Consider the following 23,693-nt stretch of genomic DNA (forward strand, 5'->3'; position numbering starts at 1 on the left):
AGGGTGGCTGGGCACTGGTGGCTCATACCTGTAATCCCAGCTACTCGGGAGGCTGAGATCTGAGGATCAAGGTTGGAAGCCAGCCTGGGAAGAAAAGTCTGTGAGACCCTTTTCTCCCAAATAACCACCAAAAAGCCAAAAGTAGAGCTGTGATTCAAGTAGCAGAGCACCAGCCTTGAGTGAAAAAGTTAAGAGACACCACTGGGCTTTGAGTTCAAGCCCTATTACAAGTACACATACACAAAATAAATAATCCAAGTAATTCAAGTGTGATGTAGCCTTGAACAATTATAGTATACTAATTTGATAAGTAAATACTGCAAAAGACACTGCCCTTTCACTTCTGCTTTCTAGACTTTGTGCAAATTCCTCTTCTTTCCAGCAGACGGTTGACCTGTTTGGGGAAGGGAAGTTTGAGAGAGATCATTTCAGGTCAGCAAAGCTGACCCAGGACAAACCACCATGAGAAGACAAGGAGGAGTCATCCTGACCACTCGAGGCAGTCACTCTGACAGAGCAGGGGGATGAGGTACCTGTGAAGGGGGACAGAGATGGCCGCCCCCCACCAGGGATGAGGAGGGAAATGCCGGTGCAGCCTGGCTGTGAGACACAGAAGTGACCCTGAAGGAATGAACCACAGGGCAGTGTGCCTGGGGCCACAGCACACTGCCGCAGCGACCACGGGCCAGCACTGGGCAGCCCCTCGTGCAGACAGGACAAGTGCTCCCAGGAGCTGGTCCTGGACCTTCCACTAGGTGATGGGGAGCACAGAAAGCAGGCACGGCACGAGGGCTGTGTGCAGCATGCATGCTTCCCGAGGAGAAGCCCAGGGCCCTATGGGGAGCGGACACCATGTATACCGCCCAGTGGACCGGACCTAGAGATGGACTGCACCGAGTGCTGTGCCCCTAGGTGCCCTGTGGCCCTCAACACTGACCTCGACCAGGGGCTGCAAGGACAATAAACATCTTCCCCAACGTGTGATCTCCTGGGCACCAACCTGGCAGGCTGTGAGCGCTTCGTGAGTTAGGGGGAGCAGCTTCAGGGTGGGCAGACAAACTTCTCCAGTCTTCTGCTCCCCTCTGAAGGTGGGTGTGTGGGTGCAGGCGAGGGAACAGCTTGGTCCTTGGTGCTGGCTTTGGGCGCCGGGAGGAGATGGCAACCTGGAGAGGCTGGGGGAAGACTTCAGCTTGCTGGGCGACATTCTCCCCCCTTGCCTGCCCAGCTTACTGACCGCCACTTCTGCAAGGTGTGTTCTGGGACAGAAGCAAGGCCAGGGCCAAGTGTGTAGGCTGTGGTCACCTGTTTTTCTTTTTCTTTCACTTTAGTGTATTTTGATGGATGCAGGTGTTTAGATCTTTAGTCTTGGATACTTCATATTAAAATAATATTTTTTATTCTCCCTTTAGGCCCTAGAGGTGGGGAACTTGTTTTCTTCCAGGAGCTATGTGGAGATTTGTAACATCACTGGGGACCCTGTGAAATTCTCGATATGGGCTCATGGCCACAGGGTGCCAACAAGATGCACGCAGTCCGCGAACGTGCCTGCCTTGTCGTGTCCCCAGCAATCTCATGGGCCTTCATGGCAGTGGGCCAGAGGTTCCCCTCTGCTCCTCAGGCTGGAGATGTAGCTCGGCTCTAGAGCATGCGCTCAGCATGTGCCAAGCACTGGGGTTGATTCCAAGAAACAAAAGATGTACAAACCCTTCCTACAAACCAAAGCCAAGATCAACATCTGCTCTGCCTGAATCCTGAGACTGCCGACACCGACGGGGGTGACAGCACTGGGCGCCTGTGCGTCCGCTGGCTTCCCCAGTCCCCAAGCCCTGAGCAGTCTCCCAGTGGGTGCCGCCTGCTCACCAGAGAGCTCCTGAGGGAATTTTCCCTTTGTCTTCTCAACTGTCACCGCTGTCAGAGGCCCGGGACTGAGTGAAGCCTGCAGAAACAGCCTCCAGGACGAGAGTTCGGCGGCGTAGCCAGGGGGCGCACTTCCTGCCATGTCATCGGCATTGCCAGGGAGGTAGGATAAAGAGACTGCTCTTGCTGAGTCCCCAGGGCTCGCACCTGCAATCCTAGCTACTCGGGAGGCAGAGGGATGAGGGTCACAGTTAGAATCCAGCCGAGACAGGAAAATGCTTATCTCCAACAAACTACCTAATAAAAAGCTGGGAGTGGAGGTGCGGCTCAAGTGGTAGAGTGCCAGCCTTGAGCAAAATACTCAGGGACAGCGCCCGGGTTCTGTGTTCAAGATCCAGGACTGGTACCAAACAACAACAAAAATTAGATTGCTGTGTGCCCTTGCATCAAACCTTCTAACCGATTGAATGCAGGGTCCAAGCGGACTCCAGACATTCTCACTCTCTTCCCAGTTTGCTTTTATCCTGAGCGTGGCATCTTTCCTACACAAATGGAGAGAAATACCAAGAAAATAAGGCTGCCAAGGCAAAAGTGCAAGAAAGGAAAGAAAGCACTAAGAGTCCAACAACCATGTTCCTCAACGTTTAACTAAGACACGTTGTATAGCACGTTAAGTCAAAACCTTTTGTGCAACTATTTGAAGATAGTAACAAGGAGGATGGGGTAGGCTGTATATCTTTCTTCCAATGTGCTCGATAGCACAGCTTCCAGGTGGCTCCTGTCCCAGGTCCATAGGAGTCAGCGCTAGGCCTCTGCACACAGGATTTAATTTATAAGAACTTTCACGGTAACGTGTCAAATTTACAAGTAACATTTCAGCATTAGGCAGGAAGACAGGAAACCCTCACAGGCCTTATCTATTCTTCTTCTCAATTATTTTTAATTATGCACTTCAGTTAAGAACTTAATTACTTCCACATTAACCTTCCTTCTACCCTTTTAATATAAAACACACAAAGACTGAGTATCCAATCTTCTGTAAAAACAAGAAGACGAAGAACAGCAAGCGCACATAATACACTTAGCAGTGACAGGCAGCAGGGCTCCGAGCCCTGGGTGGCGGGAGGTGGGCTCTGGGGAAAGGGCTCTTTATGAACTGGGGATACTTAACAACCAAGGACAGCCATGCTAGCACTGTTCCCCGAATTCTAGCCACCCCCCTGTTGACTTAGATCAGCTCTGTTATAAAGAAAGCTGGGCTCACACCTGTAATCCCAGCTACTCAGGAGGCTGCGATCTGAGAGTTTCAGTTCAAAGCCAGCCTGGGAAGTAAAGCTGGAGATCCTTACCCCCAACCCACCTGCAAAAAGCCAGAAATGGGTGTGTGGCTCAAGTGGTAGAGTGCCAGCTTTGAGTGAAAAGAACTAAGCAAAAGGACAAGGCCTTGACTTCAAGGCCCAGTATTACACACACAAGCTGCACAGGTGGTTTCCTATGGCCAACAGCCTAACACCACAGTCGGTAAGCTTCAAAGCAACGTTTATTTCAGCTTGACTTTCTGCCTGTGCGCCTGCCTCCTGCCTGTGTCTGCCGGTCCTTCTTCTCCTTATAAACCAGTCAGTGTTCGAGCACAGGGCCCCTGGCTGACAGCCGTGTCTAATCCTGGCCTCCTGCTGGAAGTCCCCCCTCTGACACTGTAGTGTTTCCCTACCTGGGACCTCACTACGGGGAAGAAATGTGAAGACACTGGGATCACACCCAACCACTGCAAGAGGAAGGGAGACACTGACATCCCCAGTGTGCCGGGGGCTCCCCCAGGCCACGGTGCATCGGGGTGGGGAGGGCAGGGCCTGGCTTCACACTCCCTCGAACCCTCACCCTCACCTCACGCACACTCCCCTCCCCCCCCCCACGCCCAGGCTTCCGAGCTCAGGGCTGCCGCTGCGGGGGGAGGGGCAGCAGAGGGCAGCCCCTCACCTCCCAGGCATGTGTGTCCCCATGAGAGCCAAGTGCGGCTGAGGTGTTAGTGCTGAATTCATGCCAGGTCTGAATGTGTGCCCCGCCCCCCAATTCGTGCCAAGTCTGAATGCCTGTGTCCCCTACACCTAAGTGGAAATCCTCACCCCAAGGCGACGCTGTCTACAGGCGAGGCCCCCAGGAGGCGATGGGGTCAGGAGAAGACAGCTTCGTCGTGGGCTATGGTCCTGTACGGAGGCCTAGAGCGCCCGGTCCTCTGCCCCCGGCAGGACCGAGGAGGGAGGCTCGCCAGCCTCCGGAGCCGTGAGCAGCATCGGAGGCGACCGTCCGCTCCATCCAAGTTCTTCTCACAGCAGCCTGTATGGACTACCCGCTCCCGTGGTCAACGTGGTCGAGCTGAATCTGGGTTCACCTCCTCTCCCTCGTGGCTTCCCTTCCTCTTTCTCACGGCCCTCACTCTCTCTCTCTCTCTCTCTCTCTCATGGCTCTCGCTTCCTCTCATTTGTGGTCCTCGCCCGCCCCCCCTCTTGTGGCCCTCACCTCTTCTGGCCACTGGCTGTCACCTCTCCTCACTCGTGGCCCCCTCTCCTCTCCACAGGGAAGTGGGATGCTGTCTTCCTTCCCATCCCCCCCACCGCCCGCCCTTGGTCTAGCGCTGCTCCTGCGGGGGACGCAGGGGCAGTGAACACAGTTCTCCCGTGCACTGTGCTGCTGCTGCTCCTCCTGCCTGCTGCGAGCCACAGGAGGGCGTGTGTCTCCTCAGCAAGGGCTCCCTTCCAGCCTCTCCGTGCAGATTCACTGCACCCGTGGTTTGTCTAGGAGCTGGGCAGCGCCTGCCCACCGGGGCCTCCCAGCCCCTGTGTCCTCTGACAGGCAGAAGTGAGGGTGGGACAGCCACCATCTTCGCGTGGAAACCCCACCAGGTTGCTGCTGCCGGGCAGAGGCTGCTTCCCAGTGTTGCCTGCTGCAGGACTGTGCAGGGAGCAGGGCCAGCCAGGGACCCAGGCTCCTTGTGCAGGACACTGCGTGTCTCTACCACAGGCTTCCCGCGAGTCCTTCCACTCCCCCCAATGTCGCCAGCTGCAGGACTGTGCAGGGAGCAGGGCCAGCCAGGGACCCAGGCTCCTTGTGCAGGACACTCTGCGGTGTCTCTACCACAGGCTTCCCGCGAGTCCTTCCACTCCCCCCAGTGTCGCCAGCTGCAGGACTGTGCAGGGAGCAGGGCCAGCCAGGGACCCAGGCTCCTTGTGCAGGACACTCTGCAGTGTCTCTACCACAGGCTTCCCGCGAGTCCTTCCACTCCCCCCAGTGTCGCCTGCTGCAGGACTGTGCAGGGAGCAGGGCCAGCCAGGGACCCAGGCTCCTTGTGCAGGACACTGTGTGTCTCTACCACAGGCTTCCCGCGAGTCCTTCCACTCCCCCCAGTGTCGCCTGCTGCAGGACTGTGCAGGAAGCAGGGCCAGCCAGGGACCCAGGCTCCTTGTGCAGGACTCTGCGTGTCTCTACCACAGGCTTCGCGCGAGTCCTTCCACTCCCCCCAGCAAAGGCTCATTATCCAATTTAGACGATGAGGCACACAAAATGTCACAGCGATGAGTCTAGGCACTTTTTTAAAATAACCAAAGTGTCATTCCTGACATTCCATGGCATACAACGTCGTCCACGGCACCTTGTAAATACAAAGGTTTTTGTTGACAGTGGCAGGGAAGTTCGGTTTTTAGAGGGTTTGGGGTGGGTTTTTTTTTTTTTTTGCCTTTGTTTTACTTTTCATGCATTTTTTTAAGGCCTGGAGGTGTGAAGTGTGAGCTCCAGCGGACCACTTCTTTTGTGCAGGCGTAGAGCGAACTACAGTGAAGGAAGAGGTCACTGCTCCCTGACTGAAGCAGGATAAGTTGAGGGAAGTGAGGCCTGGTGAAGGCAGCTCGGAAACCTGCTGCTCAGAATCATAAGCTACAGGAGGCGTTCCTTGAGAGATGCATTTCTCACCCCAAGAATGCACACTTTTTCTAAGAGAAATGCTGCCCCCAAACGTAAGCAACCTCCTACTCCAGATGTAGACAACAAGATTCTTTCCTTATCTCAAGGATGAGTATCGGTTTTATGACCGGATGCTTTTTACCTGGAATAAATGCCCAAAACATCCAGAAACTCAGAAAGCGTAACACCAGGAGTGACTAGAGCAAAGATAAAACCCCTATCTTTGTATAACGTTGAAGCCAGACCCCTCCTTTACCACACAAATGCCCCGGGTGCAAGGAGCAGAGCACCCATACTCGGTTAGAGGGTGCCTCTGCTTTATTGCTTGTGTATTTGTCTGCTTTGGGTCTGCTTGCTTGCTTACTCACATTTTCTTACCAAAGTGACTGGTCTAGAAATTCTTATTCTGCAACTGCAGTCAAGTGTTAGATCTGCCGGGGAAAGCCAAGCTTTCTCCATGCCAGTTTCTCTGCGGCCACATCGTGGACCGCCATGGTCACACATCCTCCCGCCTCTTCTTACTTAAACTCGAACCCTTCCCCGGGGTCTGCCCCTGGTCTCTCTGCAGACCCTCAGTGCAGGTGGGCCAGCATTTAGAACCCTGAGTGAAGAGTCCCTACGTTTAAAGGGGAACTTCACAAGGCTTTCACCTGAATCTGGAGACAGGATCACCTGGGAAAAGGACACCACACTGATCTAGTACACCATGGCATAGGGCACCACACCACACAATACAATGCCACACCTACCCAGAACCACACAGCACAGCACACTGCACCACACCACACCACACCGTTCAGGAAGCGCCCAGGCCAGCGGGGAGCAAACAGCTTCCACCTGGTTCCTGTTTGTTTTTCTTGCCAGTCCTGGGGCTTGAACGCAGGGCCTGGGCAATGTCACTGAGCTGCTTTTGCTCAAGGCTAGCACTCTACCACTTGAGCCACAGCACCACCTCTGATTTTTACTGTGTATGTGGTACTGAGGCATTGAACCCAGGGCTTCATGCATGCTGGGCAAGCACTCTACCACCAAGCCACATTCCCAGTCTCTTTCACACAGTTTCTGCAGAAAGAAGTGGGCAGGGACCAGCTGGCTAGGTCTGGATTGGCCATTTGGCAGAGGTTCAGTAGCTCCTGGAGGGAGAAGGAAGGGGTGCCTCCCAGGTGGAAGAGCCAGATAAACAAGGTAGGCCTGTGGCCCTGGCTTGGTCCTGAGTCCTAGCTATCTCCACAAGTCTGCTAGTCTGGAAGGGGCAGCCAGGCTCCAGGATGTGAAAGCAGAATAACACATGAAAACCACACTCAGGAGTGCACAGATATCCATAAACACAGAGCTTTAAACCAAAATGGTTTCCTTAGTGAAGACCTTGTGATCTCCACGCCTACTCACTCACCCGAACTCCTCCAGAGCGCACACCCAAGGTAATGTTGATGGGACTTACAGTATCAGCTAGAAGAGCTTATGCATTTGCTCATTGTTGTCTGCTGGTATCTTAACTCGGAGAGAAAAGCTTTTCTATCAAGGTGTGCTGTTTAAAGGTTCCTGCTTTCACCTGGTGGCTTGACTCTTGTTAAGGAAAAGAGGGCTACTTTGGGATAAGGAAGGGTTTTCAGAATGTGAAGTTTTGTCTTAAACTGGTTTCTTGTCAAAATGGAATTAAGACACACCCCAGACTGTTCTAGAAAGAGAAAAGGGTGTGTGTATATTTTGAGATTGCCTGTGTACTGTCAATCTTATTTAAAAGTGACTTTATGTAAATAAGTACATTTTAATCCTATTCAAACTAGCCAATCGGGCAGATTGTGAACCTGAGCTCAACCAATGGGAGCAGAGGGGTGGGGCTTGCTGCACAGGGATCAAAGCTGGCAGGACAGGAAAGCCTGTGAGACTCTTACCACTAACTAACTACAAAAAAGCCAGAAATGGAGCTGTGGCTCAAGGGTGGAGCACTAGCCTTGAGCAACAAAGCCCTGGAACAGGAAAAAAAAAAAAAAAAGAAGGTTCCTGGGATTCTCAAGTTGCTTATAAAGCCAGTGAAAGGCTGGAAGCCAAATGTCCTTGGACAGAACAAAAGCAGAGCGATAGAAAGGGCTGGCCTAGGGGGCTGTGGCAAGCTTGTGGCGAGGGTCAGGGCCTTCCGCTGGACGAGGCACCTGGACGGCATGACCTGACTCCCTCCTTACCTCATCCAGCTTACACAAGAACAGGTCTGACAACCGGGCTTGGCGCGGCCTCTCATGCCCCTGGCAGACACCAGTGATGCCCATTTCCGGTTGGGTGAGTCAAGCCTATCCTGTGATCTGGGTCCTACTCAGTCATTATTAGGATGAATGAGATGTGTAGTGACCTGGTTCCCAGCGTCAAGGGTACAGAGGGGGAGCCTCATCCCTTCCCTGCCTGACAGGCTGGAGGACTGGAATGTCACTGAGTCCTCAGCCCCGCAGGTGCCTTCTCCTGGGGTGCTCCAAAGTTAGATACCCGGGTGTCCAAATCTAAAGGGAATGCAGTGCCTGCGAGGAAAGCCAGCTCTTAGGTAACTCAGTGTGCTATTTGGTGGGTTTGTGGGCTTCACAACATTTTACTTGACACATTTAAACACTAAGTTCCATTAAATTTCTGCTATGTGCTTATTTGGTTCATGTCACTCTTATATGGAATTTGCTCAGGAGTTACAAAGAAGCCACCTTTTGAGAGGTGGATTTGGGAGTCTTTATTAGAAAGCCAGGGGCTGCAGGTGGACTCCTGTCCCAAAGACTTGCAGCCCAGAATGCTGTGAGCACAAAGCTTATAAAGGCAAAAACACACATGACTGAGGTGGGTAGTAAAGGCCAACAAAAAATGTTATACATAAGCAAAGCAAACCATCTAGGGCAACAATCTGGGCGAGCACGCCTTCCTGGGGCTGAAGAACATGACACATCCACATATTCTCTGGAGCAAACCTTCCTGGTGTTCAACAGCATGACACATCTGCAATTCCAAGAGTGGCCTCTCTCACCTCAAGGCCTTTCAGAACAGGGTGAAAAGCTAGTGGTCAGTATGGTAGCGAGGAAAAGAAACTGTTACTTAGACCCAGTATCCCTATTTCATCACCAAAGAGAAAGAGCTATCTATGAACCTAAAATTTTCTTCCTAAAATAGGGGTAACCAGTTTGAAAAGTGAATCCAGGCAGCTACCTATAACTGTGGAAATGGACTAGGAATTTCTTGAAGTCATTTCACTCTGGGAATGAGGGCACATGCCTGTGGTCTCAGGCATTTGGGAAACTGCGGAAGGAGGGTTACTTGAACCCACAAGTTTTAGGCCAGCCTGGGTAACACCAAGAACCCATCTCAAAACAATAAATGTATACATTACTTTGTGTAAGGCCAAGGGTGTGGCTCAGTGGCTGACTGATTGTCTAGCATAAGCCCTGGGTTTGGTTCCTAGCACCAAAAAAGGAGAAAGAAAAAAAAAAGAGGGAGCTCAAAAATTTCTAGGTCACTGAGTCCCAGCTGTCATCCTTCTAACTTGTGCCTGTGGGACAGCCTGAGGCCTGTCAGGCCCAGCGCTGCCCCTGACGCAGCAGATGCAGGCGTTTCCTCTTCCTGGCTGAGGTCTTCTCACTCTGGAATGCTGATGCTCCCGGCTGAGGTCCCTGCTGCAGGCTGACCTGGAGCTGGGGGGCCTCGTCGGCTGCTGCAGCGTCCCACCTTCCCCAGGAGTTAAGGACAGGTGTCCCCCAGGAGGGACAGTCTCCTCCCAGCAGGACTTGCCTGGAGGCAGAAACACAAAGCTGCCTCTGGACCTCTCACTTTGCTTTGTTCTTGTCAGGGTTTGCAACCCACTGGCCAACCTGGATTGAAGCCTATCTGCGGATCAGCCATTAGCTTCAGGCCACTCAGCTTTCCTGTCCTCTGCCTCTTACAGGTGTGGCTCAGGTTGGAAGCCAGCCTGGGCAGAAAAGTCTGCAGACTCCACTTCCAACCAGCAAATAGCAGGGCTGGGGGGTGGGGATGGTTCCAGGGGTACAGTTTCAGCCTTAAGCAGATCAAGCCTTAAACAAGCAAATCCAGTGCAAGTGCCAGTACCGGCACAAGTTAAGAAAGGAAAATACAAGAAAGTGGAGCAGAAGAGAGGGGAAGAGTCAAGAAGGAAAGGAGGGGTGGGGGGATTGAGCATTTTAGTCCAGCTCCAGGATACTGACATAAGTTGCAGGTGTTATAATGGGAAGAACTGAGGTGGAGGGGGTACATTGTCGAGTGTGGTCTGACCCTTATTCCAGCACTGGTTTTACAGTGGCCCAAAGAAGTCCTTATTGCCTGAGGGCCCAGTGATAAGCTGAATTATCCCAGATTGGAGGGTGGTGTGTCTATGAGGCTGACTGTTCCTGGAGTTCAAGGTGACTGCACATTTGGGCCATGACTGGGGACTGCCTGTCGGGCTTCTATCTTCCCAGGAGTCAGAGGACAGGTATGGAGGCAGGACGTTTCAGAGCGGACAGGATGCCTCTGTTGCTCTCTGCTTTGTGCCCTTCGCCTCCGGAACGGGTTCGGTATCACCAGTGTTGAGATGCACGGTCCTGGAAGGGTCCGCATGCCCGCGTGCAGCACTGAGATGGAAGCTGCCTGACAGCCTGGGCGGCGCCCACCGCCGGGGCCCCAGCTTCAGGAAGCCCGGGCAGGGGGACCCCAGTCCGGGCGCGCAGACCCCCCGAGCCACCGAAAACCTGGGCTGGGCCTGTGGCCCCGGCCACCTCAGGGCTCTGAGTTCAAACCCCCGCGCCACCCAGACCCGAACCGCGCAGGGCCGCTCGGAGGCCTTCAGGGCCCCGGGAGGCCGTGCGCACGCGCAGTCCCGCCCGCCGGGGAGCGGCGCCCGGCTCCCGGGAGCCGGAGGGGAGGGGGCTGGCCCGGTGGTGACGAGCCGGCTGGGGCCTGAGGACCGCAGGGGCGGGAAGGAGGCCGCCGTCGGGGCCGAGTCTCCCGCCCTCCCGGTCACTGTCAGCCGCAAGCCCGCCGGAGGCCCCAGGCTGGGCTCCCGCGGGGACGGCCGGCTGAGCTGCCCCGGCCGAGCCCGCCCGGCGGAGCGCCCGGCCCGGGTATGCTCGACGTGGGGGGACAGGCCCCGGCCGGGGCTCGAGACCGACGCTTTCCTCCCGGCCCGGCCCGGTCCTCCCAGCTCCCGCCCCCGCGCCCCGCGTGCCCCCGGCGCTGCCTGTCCGCGGGAGGCAGGAAACAGACCCCCAGACCGAACCCCCCGACGCCCAGTTGAGACGAGGAACTACCGCGGCGACCGCGCGGCGCGTCTGGAGGTGGGGGCGAGGCTCCCGGCCGGCTCCGCGGGCCGCGAGGGGCGCAGGCCCGGGCCGGCGCGGATGGTGCAGCCCGGCGTCCCCCCCCCCCCCCCCCCCGCGCCTCCCGACTTGGTCGCGCCCGCGCGGGGTGGGCGGTGCGCACGCGCGGCCCGGCGCGCGACCCGGCCGTAGGGGACGCCTGCGCCCTGCGAGGGGAGGGCGGGGCCGGGAGGGCGGGGCCCCGCTGTCCTCGGCGCCCGGCCCCGGCGGACGCGCGAGCCCGGGCCGCGTCCTGCCGTCCCGGCTGCGTGGAGCGGGCGGACGGGTCCTCGCACCGACGGCGTCCGCCACTGACCGCGACTTGGCCCGGGCCCGCCGGGGTCGAGCCGGAGGCCGGCAGAGCTGCTGTCCCAGCCCGCTGGGAGGCCACGGTGCGGGGCCCGGTCAGACCAGGTGCCGGGACGGGGCCGGGTGCGGGGCCGGGTCAGGGTCATCAGGTGCCGGGCCGGGGCCGGGTTCGGGGCCGGGTCAGGGTCATCAGGTGCCGGGCCGGGGCCGGGTCTGTATCATCAGGTGCTAGGTCGCGGGGCCTGGTACTGGGCCGGGTCAGGGTCATCAGGTGCCGGGCCGGGGCCGGGTTCGGGGCCGGGTCAGTGTCATCAGGTGCCGGGCCGGGGCCGGGTTCGGGGCCGGGTCAGTGTCATCAGGTGCCGGGCCGGGGCCGGGTTCGGGGCCGGGTCAGGGTCATCAGGTGCTAGGACTGGGCCGGGTTCTGGGCCGGGTCTGTATCATCAGGTGCCGGGCCGGGGCCGGGTCAGGGTCATCAGGTGCTAGGACTGGGCCGGGTTCTGGGCCGGGTCAGTGTCATCAGGTGCCGGGCCGGGGCCGGGTTCGGGGCCGGGTCAGGGTCATCAGGTGCCGGGCCGGGGCCGGGTCTGTATCATCAGGTGCTAGGTCGCGGGGCCTGGTACTGGGCCGGGTCAGGTGCTAGGACGGGGCGGGGTAATGAGCCCAGGCAGACCAGGAGGGGGCCGGTACGGGACCAGGTCAGTATCAGGGGTCAGGACCGGCCGAGTCCTCGGGTGGGTTAGACTTGCATGTAGACTCAGCTTTAACCCGCTTCCCAGTAGCAGATAAGAAGCACCTGTTGGAATCTGCCAGGGGTGTGAAAGCTGAAATCTGTGTCTGTTGCTCATTGTCTCCCCTCCATCCCTGTTGTTTTCATCTTAAGCTTCCCGGGAAGATCTGGGGAATGAATGCCCAGGCAGTGGTGAAGGGAAGAACACTGGACCCCCTGCCCTCTGGCTTCCAGGCCCTGGGATTGGGGAAGCTACCCGGTAGACTGGCTCTCCTGTTTCAGGCCCCAGCCAGGGACAAGCTCCCTGGACATCCATTGTCCCTGGAAAGAGCTAGAATCACAGGTTCCTGTGGAGGAGGAGGACAGAGAAGTGCAACAGCTTGTTGCAAAGGAAAGGAGCTGGCCTCTGGTAGACTTAGTTCCCTTCTTACAACAGAAAGGAAAGATTTGTATGAAGAAAATGATTTACTCAGCAGGCACTAAAAACCAGTGATGGTGCTTAGAGCTGGTTGGGTAGCAAGGTTTTACTGCTCTATTTTCATGTTTTTGTTCATTGAACATGTGTTTTTACTCTGGAAAAAAATATTTTGACCAGCTGTCCATGCATAATTCTCAAAATGTTAGAGGTATAACTCCCATGCCAGCAGCCCTCTAGCATTACATTTAACTTACCAATGAAAAACCCAGCAAAATGTGAATGCCAGTTCATGAGAGAAAACACAAATGTAGGGTTTCTGTTGTGAGTGAATAGAAGGAATGGTGAGTAAGATTATGTGTTAGACACAGAGTGGAGTGTCTGAGTGTGTGGGAAGGAAATGTGGAACTTTATCAGCCTCCTGTAGGTTAACCTCTGACTTTGCAAGTTGCAGGGTGTCTGGGCCCCATTACTGGTAAATAGACTGGTTTCTCCTGGGAAATCATGCAATCCTAGGCCTTTCTGAAACAGCCATCAGGGTTGATGAAACGGAAAGCATGCAGCCAGTATGTTTGACTTTATTGCGGGTTTGGGGTAGATGATCTAACCACAGAAAGGCTGATACCCCCAGTGAGCAACTCCTGGTCAGGTGGCATGACCACGCTGCAGCAGGACTGACGATTCTTGTTAGTTTGTTTCCGTCCCATCTTTTACAAGGCCTACCTCAGTGCAGCAGAACACTGAAACGACTGCTTGGTCCAGGAGAAAGAGTAAGGTGGATCTGGAGAGCATTTTTCTCAGAGCAAATGAAGACCTGTAGTTGTGGTGGGCCCTGGCCGGGCAGAGATGAGCGGCTGGCGTGTCCAGTGGCTGTGTGTGTGTGTGTGTGTGTGTGTGTGTGTGTGTGTGTGTGTGGCCAGGCTGGGTTTTATGTGATACCACATGCAGCAGGGGAACAGGTAAGGGGTAGAAATGGATGCAGAGGATGAGCTGGAGCTCACCTCGTCACTCAGCCACACCTCCGCGGGCGCCCACCAGCTGACTCAGGGAGAGCCATGGCTTTCCTGCAGTGACACTGCAGAGAGGCCCACAGGGCTTTGTGGGGCTTTGGGAAGGATGGCCAGTTGGCTTCCAGCACCTTCCATCTGAGTCTAGATGGCCAGCTACCCTCGAGCCTCAGGAAGTTGAATTTCTCTCATTCCCGCGTCCCCAGGTAAAGGATGCGTAGGCTAGTTCCGCTCTGCTACTGCCGGAGTACAAGTCCTGGGTTTCTCATCTGTTGCTTCTGTGCCTGGATTGCCCACGGGTGTGCCAGGCCTCCTCTCTGGCTCCCTCGCCTCTGTGTCAGTGTCTGACTAAGCTATCTGCCATGGTCCCTGTTGGTTGAGCCTATCTCTGAAAAGTGCCAGAAGGACTAAAGACCTGGACCATTCTTTTTTGTAAACGTTCAGCAAACCAGTTGAGCATCCTGGGACATGGTAGGTGCTGATCTGTATTTCTTACCCCTGCAATGAGAGAGACACCAAGGCCCAATATGCTTAAGAAGAAAACTTACTAACTCCTACGTAGTGAAACCAATGTGAGAACCACTAAGCTGGGCTTTTCCCCTTTGTTTAGGACTGGGGTTGTAACTCGAGGCTTTCTTGTTGCTGTTATTATAGTAATTTTCAGATGGCATCTCCTATGCCTACACAGAGCTGGGATTCTAGGCATCTGGCCCTTGGGCTGCTCTTGATTCTCTGGTTCTGGTGCCCTGGAGGCCCTCCCCACCCACTGGACTATAACCTTCCTGAACAGCACTGTGCTCCTCATGGTCTTCAGTCAGGGCCCGCCCTGGAGGAGGCCAGGCCTCACAGAAGCCAAGTTGTTTGGCCACGGTGCGCTGATACAATCTGGGTAAAGTGGAACAGCAGTTGGGTCTGGTGACTGTGTACAGTTTAGTGTGTCTTTCCGGAGAAGTCTGTATGCTAGCAATCTGCTGCTTTTGTGCATGAGGCCCCTGGTTTCTCACACTGAGATCACTCTCCTCTCCCAGCCCTGCACTTGGCTTTGAAGCGGCTCTGTACCTAGAACCTGGGTTCGGAGGTAAGGTGTAGGAAGGCCAGGTGTTCCTGCCAGTCCCTTGGCACAGTGTTGAACTTGGTATGAACAGAGTGATTTTCAGTGAATCTGGAGACGGGCACAGAAACTGGAGCCTCACCATGATCTCATCAGAGGTGAGAACCACGAAGGTGGGTTGTAGATGGAGCAGCCTACTGGCCATCAGAGACAACTTCCATGTGTGCCAAGAGCACACACCAGGGCAGTCACTTGGAGCCACCAGAACAGAGTGAATAGAGACGTGGTCTTTCCTTCCCCCAGTCAGCACAAGTGTTCGAAAGAGAGGAAGTCACTTCCCCGACTTGCCCTTGAGCATGTGACCACCATGGGATCCGGGAGGTTAGGGCCGTGCCTGTTTTCTCTCATTACATTACTTCTGTGTCAGAAGGAACCCTGGTCGCAGGCTTGGGAGAGCTGGAGCATGCGGTGGTCCGGCGGCCTCGCAGGCTGTGGATGGATTCTTGTAGACAGCTGGTGTGCACTGTAGAGGGCGGGCAGGGCCCTGCTCTCCCGGCCCATCCCCGAGGAAGCGCGTGCCGTGCCGGGGCACTCTGCACACTGGGACTGGGAGAACTGGCCTGCTCGCCTGCTCCTCTCCCTCTCCCCTGGGTTCCTTCCTTGCCTTATTTTTATTAGCATACGTTATCGTACAAGGAAGCCGCAATCGTCATGTGCTCATACATGCATGACACATTCCCCAGTCACACTCATCCTCAGTCAGGGCGTACCAGCACTGTGACTCGATCCCCATGCGTGACTGTGTCTTCCAGTCTTGGGATCTTGAGATCTGGTTTCCATGCTTTCACAGAGCAGCCCCAAACAGATCCATTACACCACCTGAGTGAGTGCAGTTTAGAATCTGTGTTCAGCCAGTATTTTGGGAGTGCCTGCTTCAGGCCAGGCGTTGTCAGGCCCAGCCAGTGAGGATGTGGAAGTGGACGGGGCAGGCCAGGGGCCTGTCCAGTGGTGCGCCAAGGTGGGGATGGACGTGTGTGCCAGAGGCCTGTTCAATAGTGCACTGAGGTGAGGGTGGACAGGTGTGCCAGAGGCCTGGGCAGTAGTGCACCGAGGTGTGGGTGGACAAGGTGTGTTGTTTGGCCACATGCTGGAGTACCAGGTGGTGCTTTTGTCTTGGGCCCTAGAAGCCTGGTGCTTTATGAAGTATATTGCAGGGCATGTTTAGATGCATTTTACCTCACGACCTCTGTGAATTGTGTAGCTGCTGACAGCCACAAAAGCTACAGCCTGGCTGTGCAACTCCATGTTAAAGAATTCTCAGAATCCCTGACTATTCCCGTTTGTATCTCTCCCCCTTCCTGTTTGTGATGGTGCCTCTCCACCTTCCATTCAATCTTTTACTCTCCTTTTGTTTCCTATACTTTCACTAGGTATTGCCTTGCTCCACTGATAAGTCTTTGTAAGTGCATGAGAGCAAGTCACAGAACTGAAAACATTCCCTCTGTATCTGCCTTGCTGGAACGGCGGTGTCTGTTTCTGTGAGGCCGTGGAAGGTGACTTCTCCTTTCTTCCTTAGGATGGATGTGTGAAGACCTGGAGACCGTTGGCTAGGACCAGACACAGCGGTGTGGCGCCAGCCCCAGGCTGCCCTGGTGACCCGTGCAGGAAGATGACTCCTGTGAGTGACAGGGCCATGTCGGAGAGCATCTTTGACCTGGACTATGCCTCCTGGGAAATCCGCTCCACACTGGTGGTGGCGGGCTTTGTCTTCTACCTGGGTGTCTTTGTGGTCTGCCACCAGCTCTCATCCTCTCTGAACACCACCTACCGCTCCCTGGCAGCCCGAGAGAAGGTCTTTTGGGACCTGGCAGCCACGCGTGCGGTGTTTGGCGTGCAGAGCACGGCCGCGGGCCTGTGGGCTCTGCTGGGGGACCCTGTGCTTCAGGCTGACAGAGCACTGGCCCAACAGAACTGGTGTTGGCTCCACATCACCACGGCCACCGGCTTCTTCTTCTTCGAAAATGTGGCCGTTCACCTGTCCAGCCTGTGCTTCCGCACCTTCGACCTCTTCCTGGTTGTCCATCACCTCTTTGCTTTCCTTGGATTTCTTGGCTTAGTGGTCAATCTCCGAGCGGGCCACTATCTGGCCATGTCCACCTTGCTCCTGGAGGTGAGCACCCCCTTCACCTGCGTTTCCTGGATGCTCCTAAAGGTGAGTTTCCCGGGGAAGACTGGTACTGGCGATTGTGTGCGTGCAGACCAGGGACACGGAGGGTCCTCGTTCTGTCCCCTGTGCTGTTTGTTACCCCGGGCTGGCGTGCCTCGGAGCCTGCTGCCCACCAGCAGCAGCTGACGGCCTTGTCCAGGTGGGGAGGGCTCCGGGCCCAGTGTCCTGCGTTCTGCGTCTCTTAGATGGCCTGAGAGAGGATGTGGTGCATCTTAGGACTTAGCAGATGGCCGTGTGTCCTAGAAAATGCAGTCTTCTCTCTCTTTCTATATACTTGGGAACGTTTTGAAATAAGACATTTACATACATGCTCTTTTTTCTTTTAAAATTTTTATTGTTATTGTAAAAGTGATGTACAGAGAGGTTACAGTTACATAAGTCAGGTAAAGCGTGTTTCCTTGTGGATAGTGTGACCCCTCCCCTCAGTCCATGCATTTCTAGTGTTTTTTGTTTTGATAAGGTGGGAGCGAGCATGCCCTACTCACCTCATTCCCTTCCCTCCCCAGGCACACAGTTCCCCATCCGCCATCTTACTGATGACCGGAGTGCTGGCACCTACCATCGTGATTGGTCTAAACTTTGCTTTTGTGTTAGAATTTTGTTGTTGTTGGTGGTGGTGGTGGTCAGCCTGGGTGCTGTCCCTGAGCTCTTCAGCTCAAGGCTAGAGGCTCTACCACTTGGGCCATAGCACCACTCTGGTTTTCTGGTGGTTAATTGGAGATGAGAGTCTTACAGACTATTCTGCCTGGGCTGGCTTTGAACCATGATCCTCAGATCCTGAGTAGCTAGGATTATAGGCATGAGCCACCAGTGTCCAGCTAGAAATGTTTTATAAATGTCCTCCACATACAATCATGACTCACTTTGATGTCAGAATTTCCTTTGTTATGTTTGTTGTTGTTGTTGTTTTTTGGTAGCAGCCGTGGAGCTTGAACTCAGGGCCTGGCTGCTGTCCCTGAACTTTATTTTTCCTTTCTCAAGGCTAGTGCACTACCACTTGAGCCATAGCTCCACTACGGTTAACTGGAGATGAGAGTTTCATGTACTTTCCTGCCCATGCTGGCTTCAAACCTTGATCCTCAGGTCTCAGCCTCCTGAGTAGCTAGAATCACAGGTGTGAGTCACTGGTGCCCAGCTATGTTAAACTTTTTATTTTTTTTTCTTTCCCAGCTCTATTCACACATAGAACATGGTAGCAAGAGGGCATAGGTATGGAGGGTGTGGGTGTAGAGGGTGTGGGTATGGAGAGTGGAGGTATGGAGAGTATAGGTGTGGAGGGTGTAGGTATGGAGGGTATAGGTATGGAGGGTGTGGGTGTGGAGGGTGTGGGTGTGGAGGGTATAGGTATGGAGGGTGTAGGTACGGAGGGTGGAGGTATGGAAGGTATATATATGGATGGTATAGGTATGGATGGTGTATGTATGGAGGGTATAGGTATGGAGGGTGTAGGTACGGAGGGTGGAGGTATGGAAGGTATATATATGGATGGTATAGGTATGGATGGTGTATGTATGGAGGGTATAGATATGGATGGTGTAGTTATGGAGTGTGTAGGTATGGAGGGTGTAGGTATGGAGGGTGTAGGTATGAGGGTGTAGGTATTTAGGGTATAGGTACGGAGGGTATAGATATGGAGTGTATAGGTATGGAGGGTGTAGGTATGGAGGGTATAGGTATGGAGGGTGGAGCTATGGAGGGTATAGGTATGGAGGGTGTAGGTACAGAGGGTGTTGCTACGGAGGGTATAGGTATGGTTGGTGTAGGTATGGATGGTATAGGTATGGAGGGTGTAGTTATGGAGCGTAGAGCTATGGAGGGTATAGGTGTGGAGGGTGTAGATATGGAGGGTGGAGATATGGAGAGTCGATGTATGGAGGGTGTAGGTATGGAGGATATATGTACGGAGGGTATAGGTATGGAGGGTGTAGATATGGAGGATGGAGGTGTGGAGGGTGGAGATATGGAGGGTGGAGATATGGAGAGTCGATGTATGGAGGGTGTAGGTATGGAGGATATATGTACGGAGGGTATAGGTATGGAGAGTGTAGATATGGAGGATGGAGGTGTAGAGGGTGTAGATATGGAGGGTGTAGGTATGGAGCGAGTGGGTAGGGAGGGTGTGGGTATGGAGGGGTTAGATATTGAGGGGGTAGTTATGAGAGGATATACTGTGGCAGCTTGGCTTGCATTATGTCTTGTATTAGATCAGTAGAGCCTGTTAGCTCTTGTTTGCAAATTCAGGATAAAAAGGTGGGGAAAGGATTGAATTTTGCTTTAGGAAGCAGACATCAAGGACAGGACCATCTCTCTTGCTGGCAACTCACCAGCTCTGGGCCATTCAGAAGTGATGGTCTTCTCTCACCACTGGGCTGGGGAGACCACAGCCCTGGCGAGAACGTGTGTTGCGGGGATGTGAGTTTCAAGTTGGGAGTTGAGTGTGGGGATGGCTCTTGTCCTAGGCCCGCTGGCCCAAGGCCTGCTCTGGAGTGGGAAGGCTGTGCACTGTCCACCCACTGACCGCACTTGTCTTGTCCCTAGGCCGGCTGGTCCGAGACGCTGCTCTGGAAGCTCAACCAGTGGCTGATGGTGCACATGTTCCACTGCCGTATGGTCCTCACCTACCACATGTGGTGGGTGTGTTTTTGGCACTGGGACAGTCTGGTCAGCAGCCTATACCTGCCACACTTTGCACTCTTCCTTGTTGGGCTGGCTTTGCTCACACTAATCCTTAATCCCTATTGGACCCACAAGAAGACGCAGCAGCTTCTCAACCCTGTGGACTGGAACTTTGCACAGACAGAAGCCAAGAGCAGCCCTCCAGAAAGGACCTGTGGTCAGGGGCTATGGAAAAAGAGGCTGTAGCCCCCAGGCCCTGGCCAGCCTCCATGCCGGAGGACGGAGGCACAGGGCTCTGGGAAGCTGGGAAAGTAATGACTTTCCTTACCCACAAGGTGGTAACTGAGAATCGCTGGGAGATTCTGACTCTGCTCATTAGTATTAATTCTGAAGTAGCCTCAAAGTATTATGAAGACCTTGGTTCACTTTAGGAGCATATCTTTGCCATGCAGTTTCCTTGACTGTTGTGGTGTGTTTCCACAGGAGCTGTGCTGGCCAGGTTAGCATGCAGCACCCAGTGGGTGCTGGATGCAGGCTGCGGTGAGGAGGGAAATCTGAATACTTGAAGGGACTTCCTTGTGAAGTCCCCATGTGGGTGTGGTGGGGTCCACACGCTTACACTCTGTGTGTGTCTTACTCAGAAGTCGTGTTCTTTTCACTGATAAAGAATCAGCCTAAGGAGCTTGTGGCTGGTCGCTCTGGCCTGTAATCCGAGTCTCTCAGCTACTGAGATTTGAGGATTGAGGTTCAAAAACAACCCAGGCAGAAAAGGCTGGCATGCTCCGTCACTAATTAACTATCAAAAAGCAGGACTGGAGGCATGCCTCAGGCGGGGGAAAACTCAGCCAACCAGAGCGCAAGTCACTCAGTTCATGCCTCAGAACTGGCCAAAAAAAAAAAGAAAAAGATTTTTTTTAACCCTCTTCAAAATTTCTTAGTACATACAGATACTAAATTCAGTTGCAGCACTGCCATCTGGTGGCAAGTGGCATCAAGATGGAAGGTCGTGTGGCCTTGGTGCAGACCTCCCTGCTCAGCAACCCCATGGGGGCCTGGAGACTAGTACTGCTTTTCCCGCCAGTGAAGGAATCTATTCTGTAGAATATAGATACAGCATATATGCTGTATGCTGTTTTTATTTTGTTGTGAGTGTGCTGGTACTAGGGCTTGGACTCAGGGCCTGGGCTCTGTCCCAAGCCTAGTGTTCTTAACACTTGAATGACAGTTCCATTTCCAAGAAATCTATTTTAAAATGAGAAGTTTTTATTGACATTACATTGCTTAGTTGACAAAATATGGGTAGTATTTTATCAGTCTTAATGGTCCATATTTTAGAACCATTTTAGGGCTGGCGATATGGCCTAGTGGCAAGAATGCTTGACTCATATACATGAAGCCCTGGGTTCAATTCCCCAGCACCACATATATAGAAAACGGCCAGAAGAGGCGCTGTAGCTCAAGTGGCAGAGTGCCAACTTTGAGCAAAGAGAAGCCAGGGACAGATCTCAGGCCCTGAGTCCAAGGCCCAGGACTGGCACAAAAAAAGACAAAAAAACAAAACAACAACAACAAAAAAGAACCATTTTAATTGAATGACTTACCCATAGGTTCTCAGACTGGACCCCATCTTTGGCTGGTGTCTTCTAGATTTTTTTTTTTTTTTTTGGCCAGTCCTGGGCCTTGGACTCAGGGCCTGAGCACTGTCCCTGGCTTCTTCCCGCTCAAGGCTAGCACTCTGCCACTTGAGCCACAGCGCCGCTTCTGGCTGTTTTCTGTATATGTGGTGCTGGGGAATCGAACCTAGGGCCTCGTGTATCCGAGGCAGGCACTCTTGCCGCTAGGCTATATCCCCAGCCCTGTCTTCTAGATTTTGCAGACTTTGTCCTTGTGAGCTGTGGTGTCACCTTGGACCTAGAGATGCTCAACATGGCCCTGTGGCTCCAGAACAGACCCTCAGTAGCCCCGTGCAGTGACTGCCTGTGGTTAGGTCCCCCGGCACGTCCTATCCCAGGATCTATACACCAATGTAGCGGTCATATTGACAGACACAGAATTTTCATTTGCCACAAGTGTTTAGTTAAAATTCAAAGTTTTTTTTTTATAATGGGAATTTGAACTCAGGGCCTTGCACTTGCTGGGCTGGCACTTTACCACTTGAGCCACGCCTCCAGTCCTGCTTTTCAGGGATTATTTTTGAGACAGGGTCTCACCTCTGGTTCTGGCTGGCCCCTGAGCTGTGACCCACCTGCTGTGGTCCTTCTGTCGTTGCTGGGATGCACCTGTGCGCTGCACTGCCTCCAGCTTCTCTCCGTGGAGGTGGTGACTCCTGGACTTTCCTGCCTGGGCTGGTTAGCCTGAAACTTCCATCCTCCTGATCTCAGCCTCTCAAGTGGCCAGAATCACAGGCATGAACCACTGGTACATGGCTCAAGGTTTATTTTCATCAAGAGTACCTTTGAGAAAGCACTGAAAACTATTGCCCCTGAAAATCATGTGTGACTGCTTATGATGTACCATGGAGCTTCCTGAAGAGCTATTTTGATGATCATGCTTTAACTTTATTGAATGTTTTTAGATGGTGGCACATAGTATTCAATTATCTCATTTTAGAAACTATTTAAACCGTGTCCCTGCTAACATGGCTGGCTCCTCCGGAGCCCTGCAGTGCCCTTCCCGTGGGCTGCCAGAGGCCGTGGTCTCAGCAGAGCAGGCATCTAATAAAGTAAGCACCCTTCACAGAACCTGGGTGATGTCAGTTCCTGTGGCTTGAAGCAGCGCCACCTCCGTCCTCACCCCCGGGAGTGCCTGTGCCTAAGAAATGCACACCAAAACTCTGGATCTCACTGTCTCTAAAAGTGATAGCAAGATTCAGCTGGTTTTCATCTGGGCTGCCCCAGGACTTTGACCCGAGTTCAGGCTTTACTTCCTCGTTCTTAATGGACCTTCCATCCCATGCCATAACAGGGAACCCTGCCTGCTTACTGTGCATGAGGTCCAGGGTTCGATACCCAGCACCACAGAAGGAAGGAGTTAGAGCACATGTCAACTGAGTTCACTTAAGTCGGGAGTTTGGAGTCACTGGAGTTGAGGGACTGGATAGGATTAGGCCCTAAACCTGCAGCTGATGGGCTGGTATCCCAGGTGGACAGTGGCTCTGCCCTGGGGCACAGGCTGGCTGTCTCCATGGAGGTCCTGTCCCTTAGCACTGCATTTGTTTCAGTGGAGAAAGATTTCTCTGTACCCATGTTTTATTCAAAATTGAAGGGGTTTCTATGTCCTGGCCCTCCGTGCTGAGGTGACAACAGCTGAAATGATGTCCCTGATACAGAGCAGGGTTGGCTGCTCCCCGCCCTGGAGGCCCGTGAGCAAGGAGGCAGGGTGGTCAGTGTTGGGATGGTCCAGTATCTCCTTCCAGATGGCCATTGCTGTGTCCTCATGGCAGGAGGGATGGGGGAAAGACCTAAACTAGCTCCAGCTGGTTTCTTAGAGGGCACCATCCTCTGATGAGAGGCATTCCACAGGTCAGCGACAGGTCAGCGTGCAGGGGACACGCAAACCCCACGGGGTCAGTGACGTGTCAGCATGTCCATCCAGGGGACATGTGAACCCCACGGGGTCAGTGACGTGTCAGCATGCAGGGGACACGCGAACCCCACGGGGTCAGTGATGTGTCAGCATGTCCATCCAGGGGACATGTGAACCCCACGGGGCCAGTGACGTGTCAGCGTGCAGGGGACACTCAAACTCCACAGAGTCAGTGACGTGTCAGCGTGCAGGGGACACGCGAACCCCACGGGGTCAGCGATGTGTCAGCATGCAGGGGACACTCAAACTCCACAGTCAGTGACGTGTCAGCATGCAGGGGACAATCAAACCCCACAGGGTCAGCGACAAGTCAGCGTGCAGGGGACAATCAAACCCCACAGGGTCAGCGACAAGTCAGCGTGCAGGGGACACGCGAACCCCACAGGGTCAGTGACGTGTCAGCGTGCAGGGGACAATCAAACCCCACAGGGTCAGTGACGTGTCAGCATGCAGGGGACACGCGAACCCCATGGGGTCAGTGATGTGTCAGTGTGCAGGGGACACGCAAACCCCACAGAGTCAGTGACGTGTCAGCGTGCAGGGGACACGCAAACCCCACAGGGTCAGCGACAAGTCAGCGTGCAGGGGACACGCAAACCCCATGGGGTCAGCGATGTGTCAGCATGT

At 54.2% G+C, this 23,693-nt stretch overlaps 1 protein-coding gene and 1 long non-coding RNA gene across 2 annotated transcripts; both read left to right on the forward strand.

Annotated features, from left to right (window-relative positions):
- Positions 1-1,889: 1,889 nt before the first annotated feature.
- LOC125339527 lies at positions 1,890-22,222 on the forward strand. The gene is made up of 4 exons (XR_007208553.1): positions 1,890-1,901; positions 2,166-2,171; positions 6,901-6,908; positions 21,493-22,222. It is a non-coding gene; the product is annotated as an uncharacterized LOC125339527 (long non-coding RNA).
- On the forward strand, positions 11,335-20,819 carry Cln8 (CLN8 transmembrane ER and ERGIC protein). Its single transcript, XM_048330721.1, has 3 exons — positions 11,335-11,540; positions 16,215-16,850; positions 19,404-20,819. The coding sequence occupies exons 2-3, from the start codon at positions 16,308-16,310 to the stop codon at positions 19,725-19,727; spliced, it is 867 nt and encodes a 288-aa protein (XP_048186678.1). The 5' UTR covers positions 11,335-11,540; positions 16,215-16,307; the 3' UTR covers positions 19,728-20,819.
- Positions 22,223-23,693: the final 1,471 nt, after the last annotated feature.

Source organism: Perognathus longimembris, chromosome 21, assembly GCF_023159225.1.
Source record: "Perognathus longimembris pacificus isolate PPM17 chromosome 21, ASM2315922v1, whole genome shotgun sequence".
Classification (NCBI taxonomy): domain Eukaryota; kingdom Metazoa; phylum Chordata; class Mammalia; order Rodentia; family Heteromyidae; genus Perognathus; species Perognathus longimembris.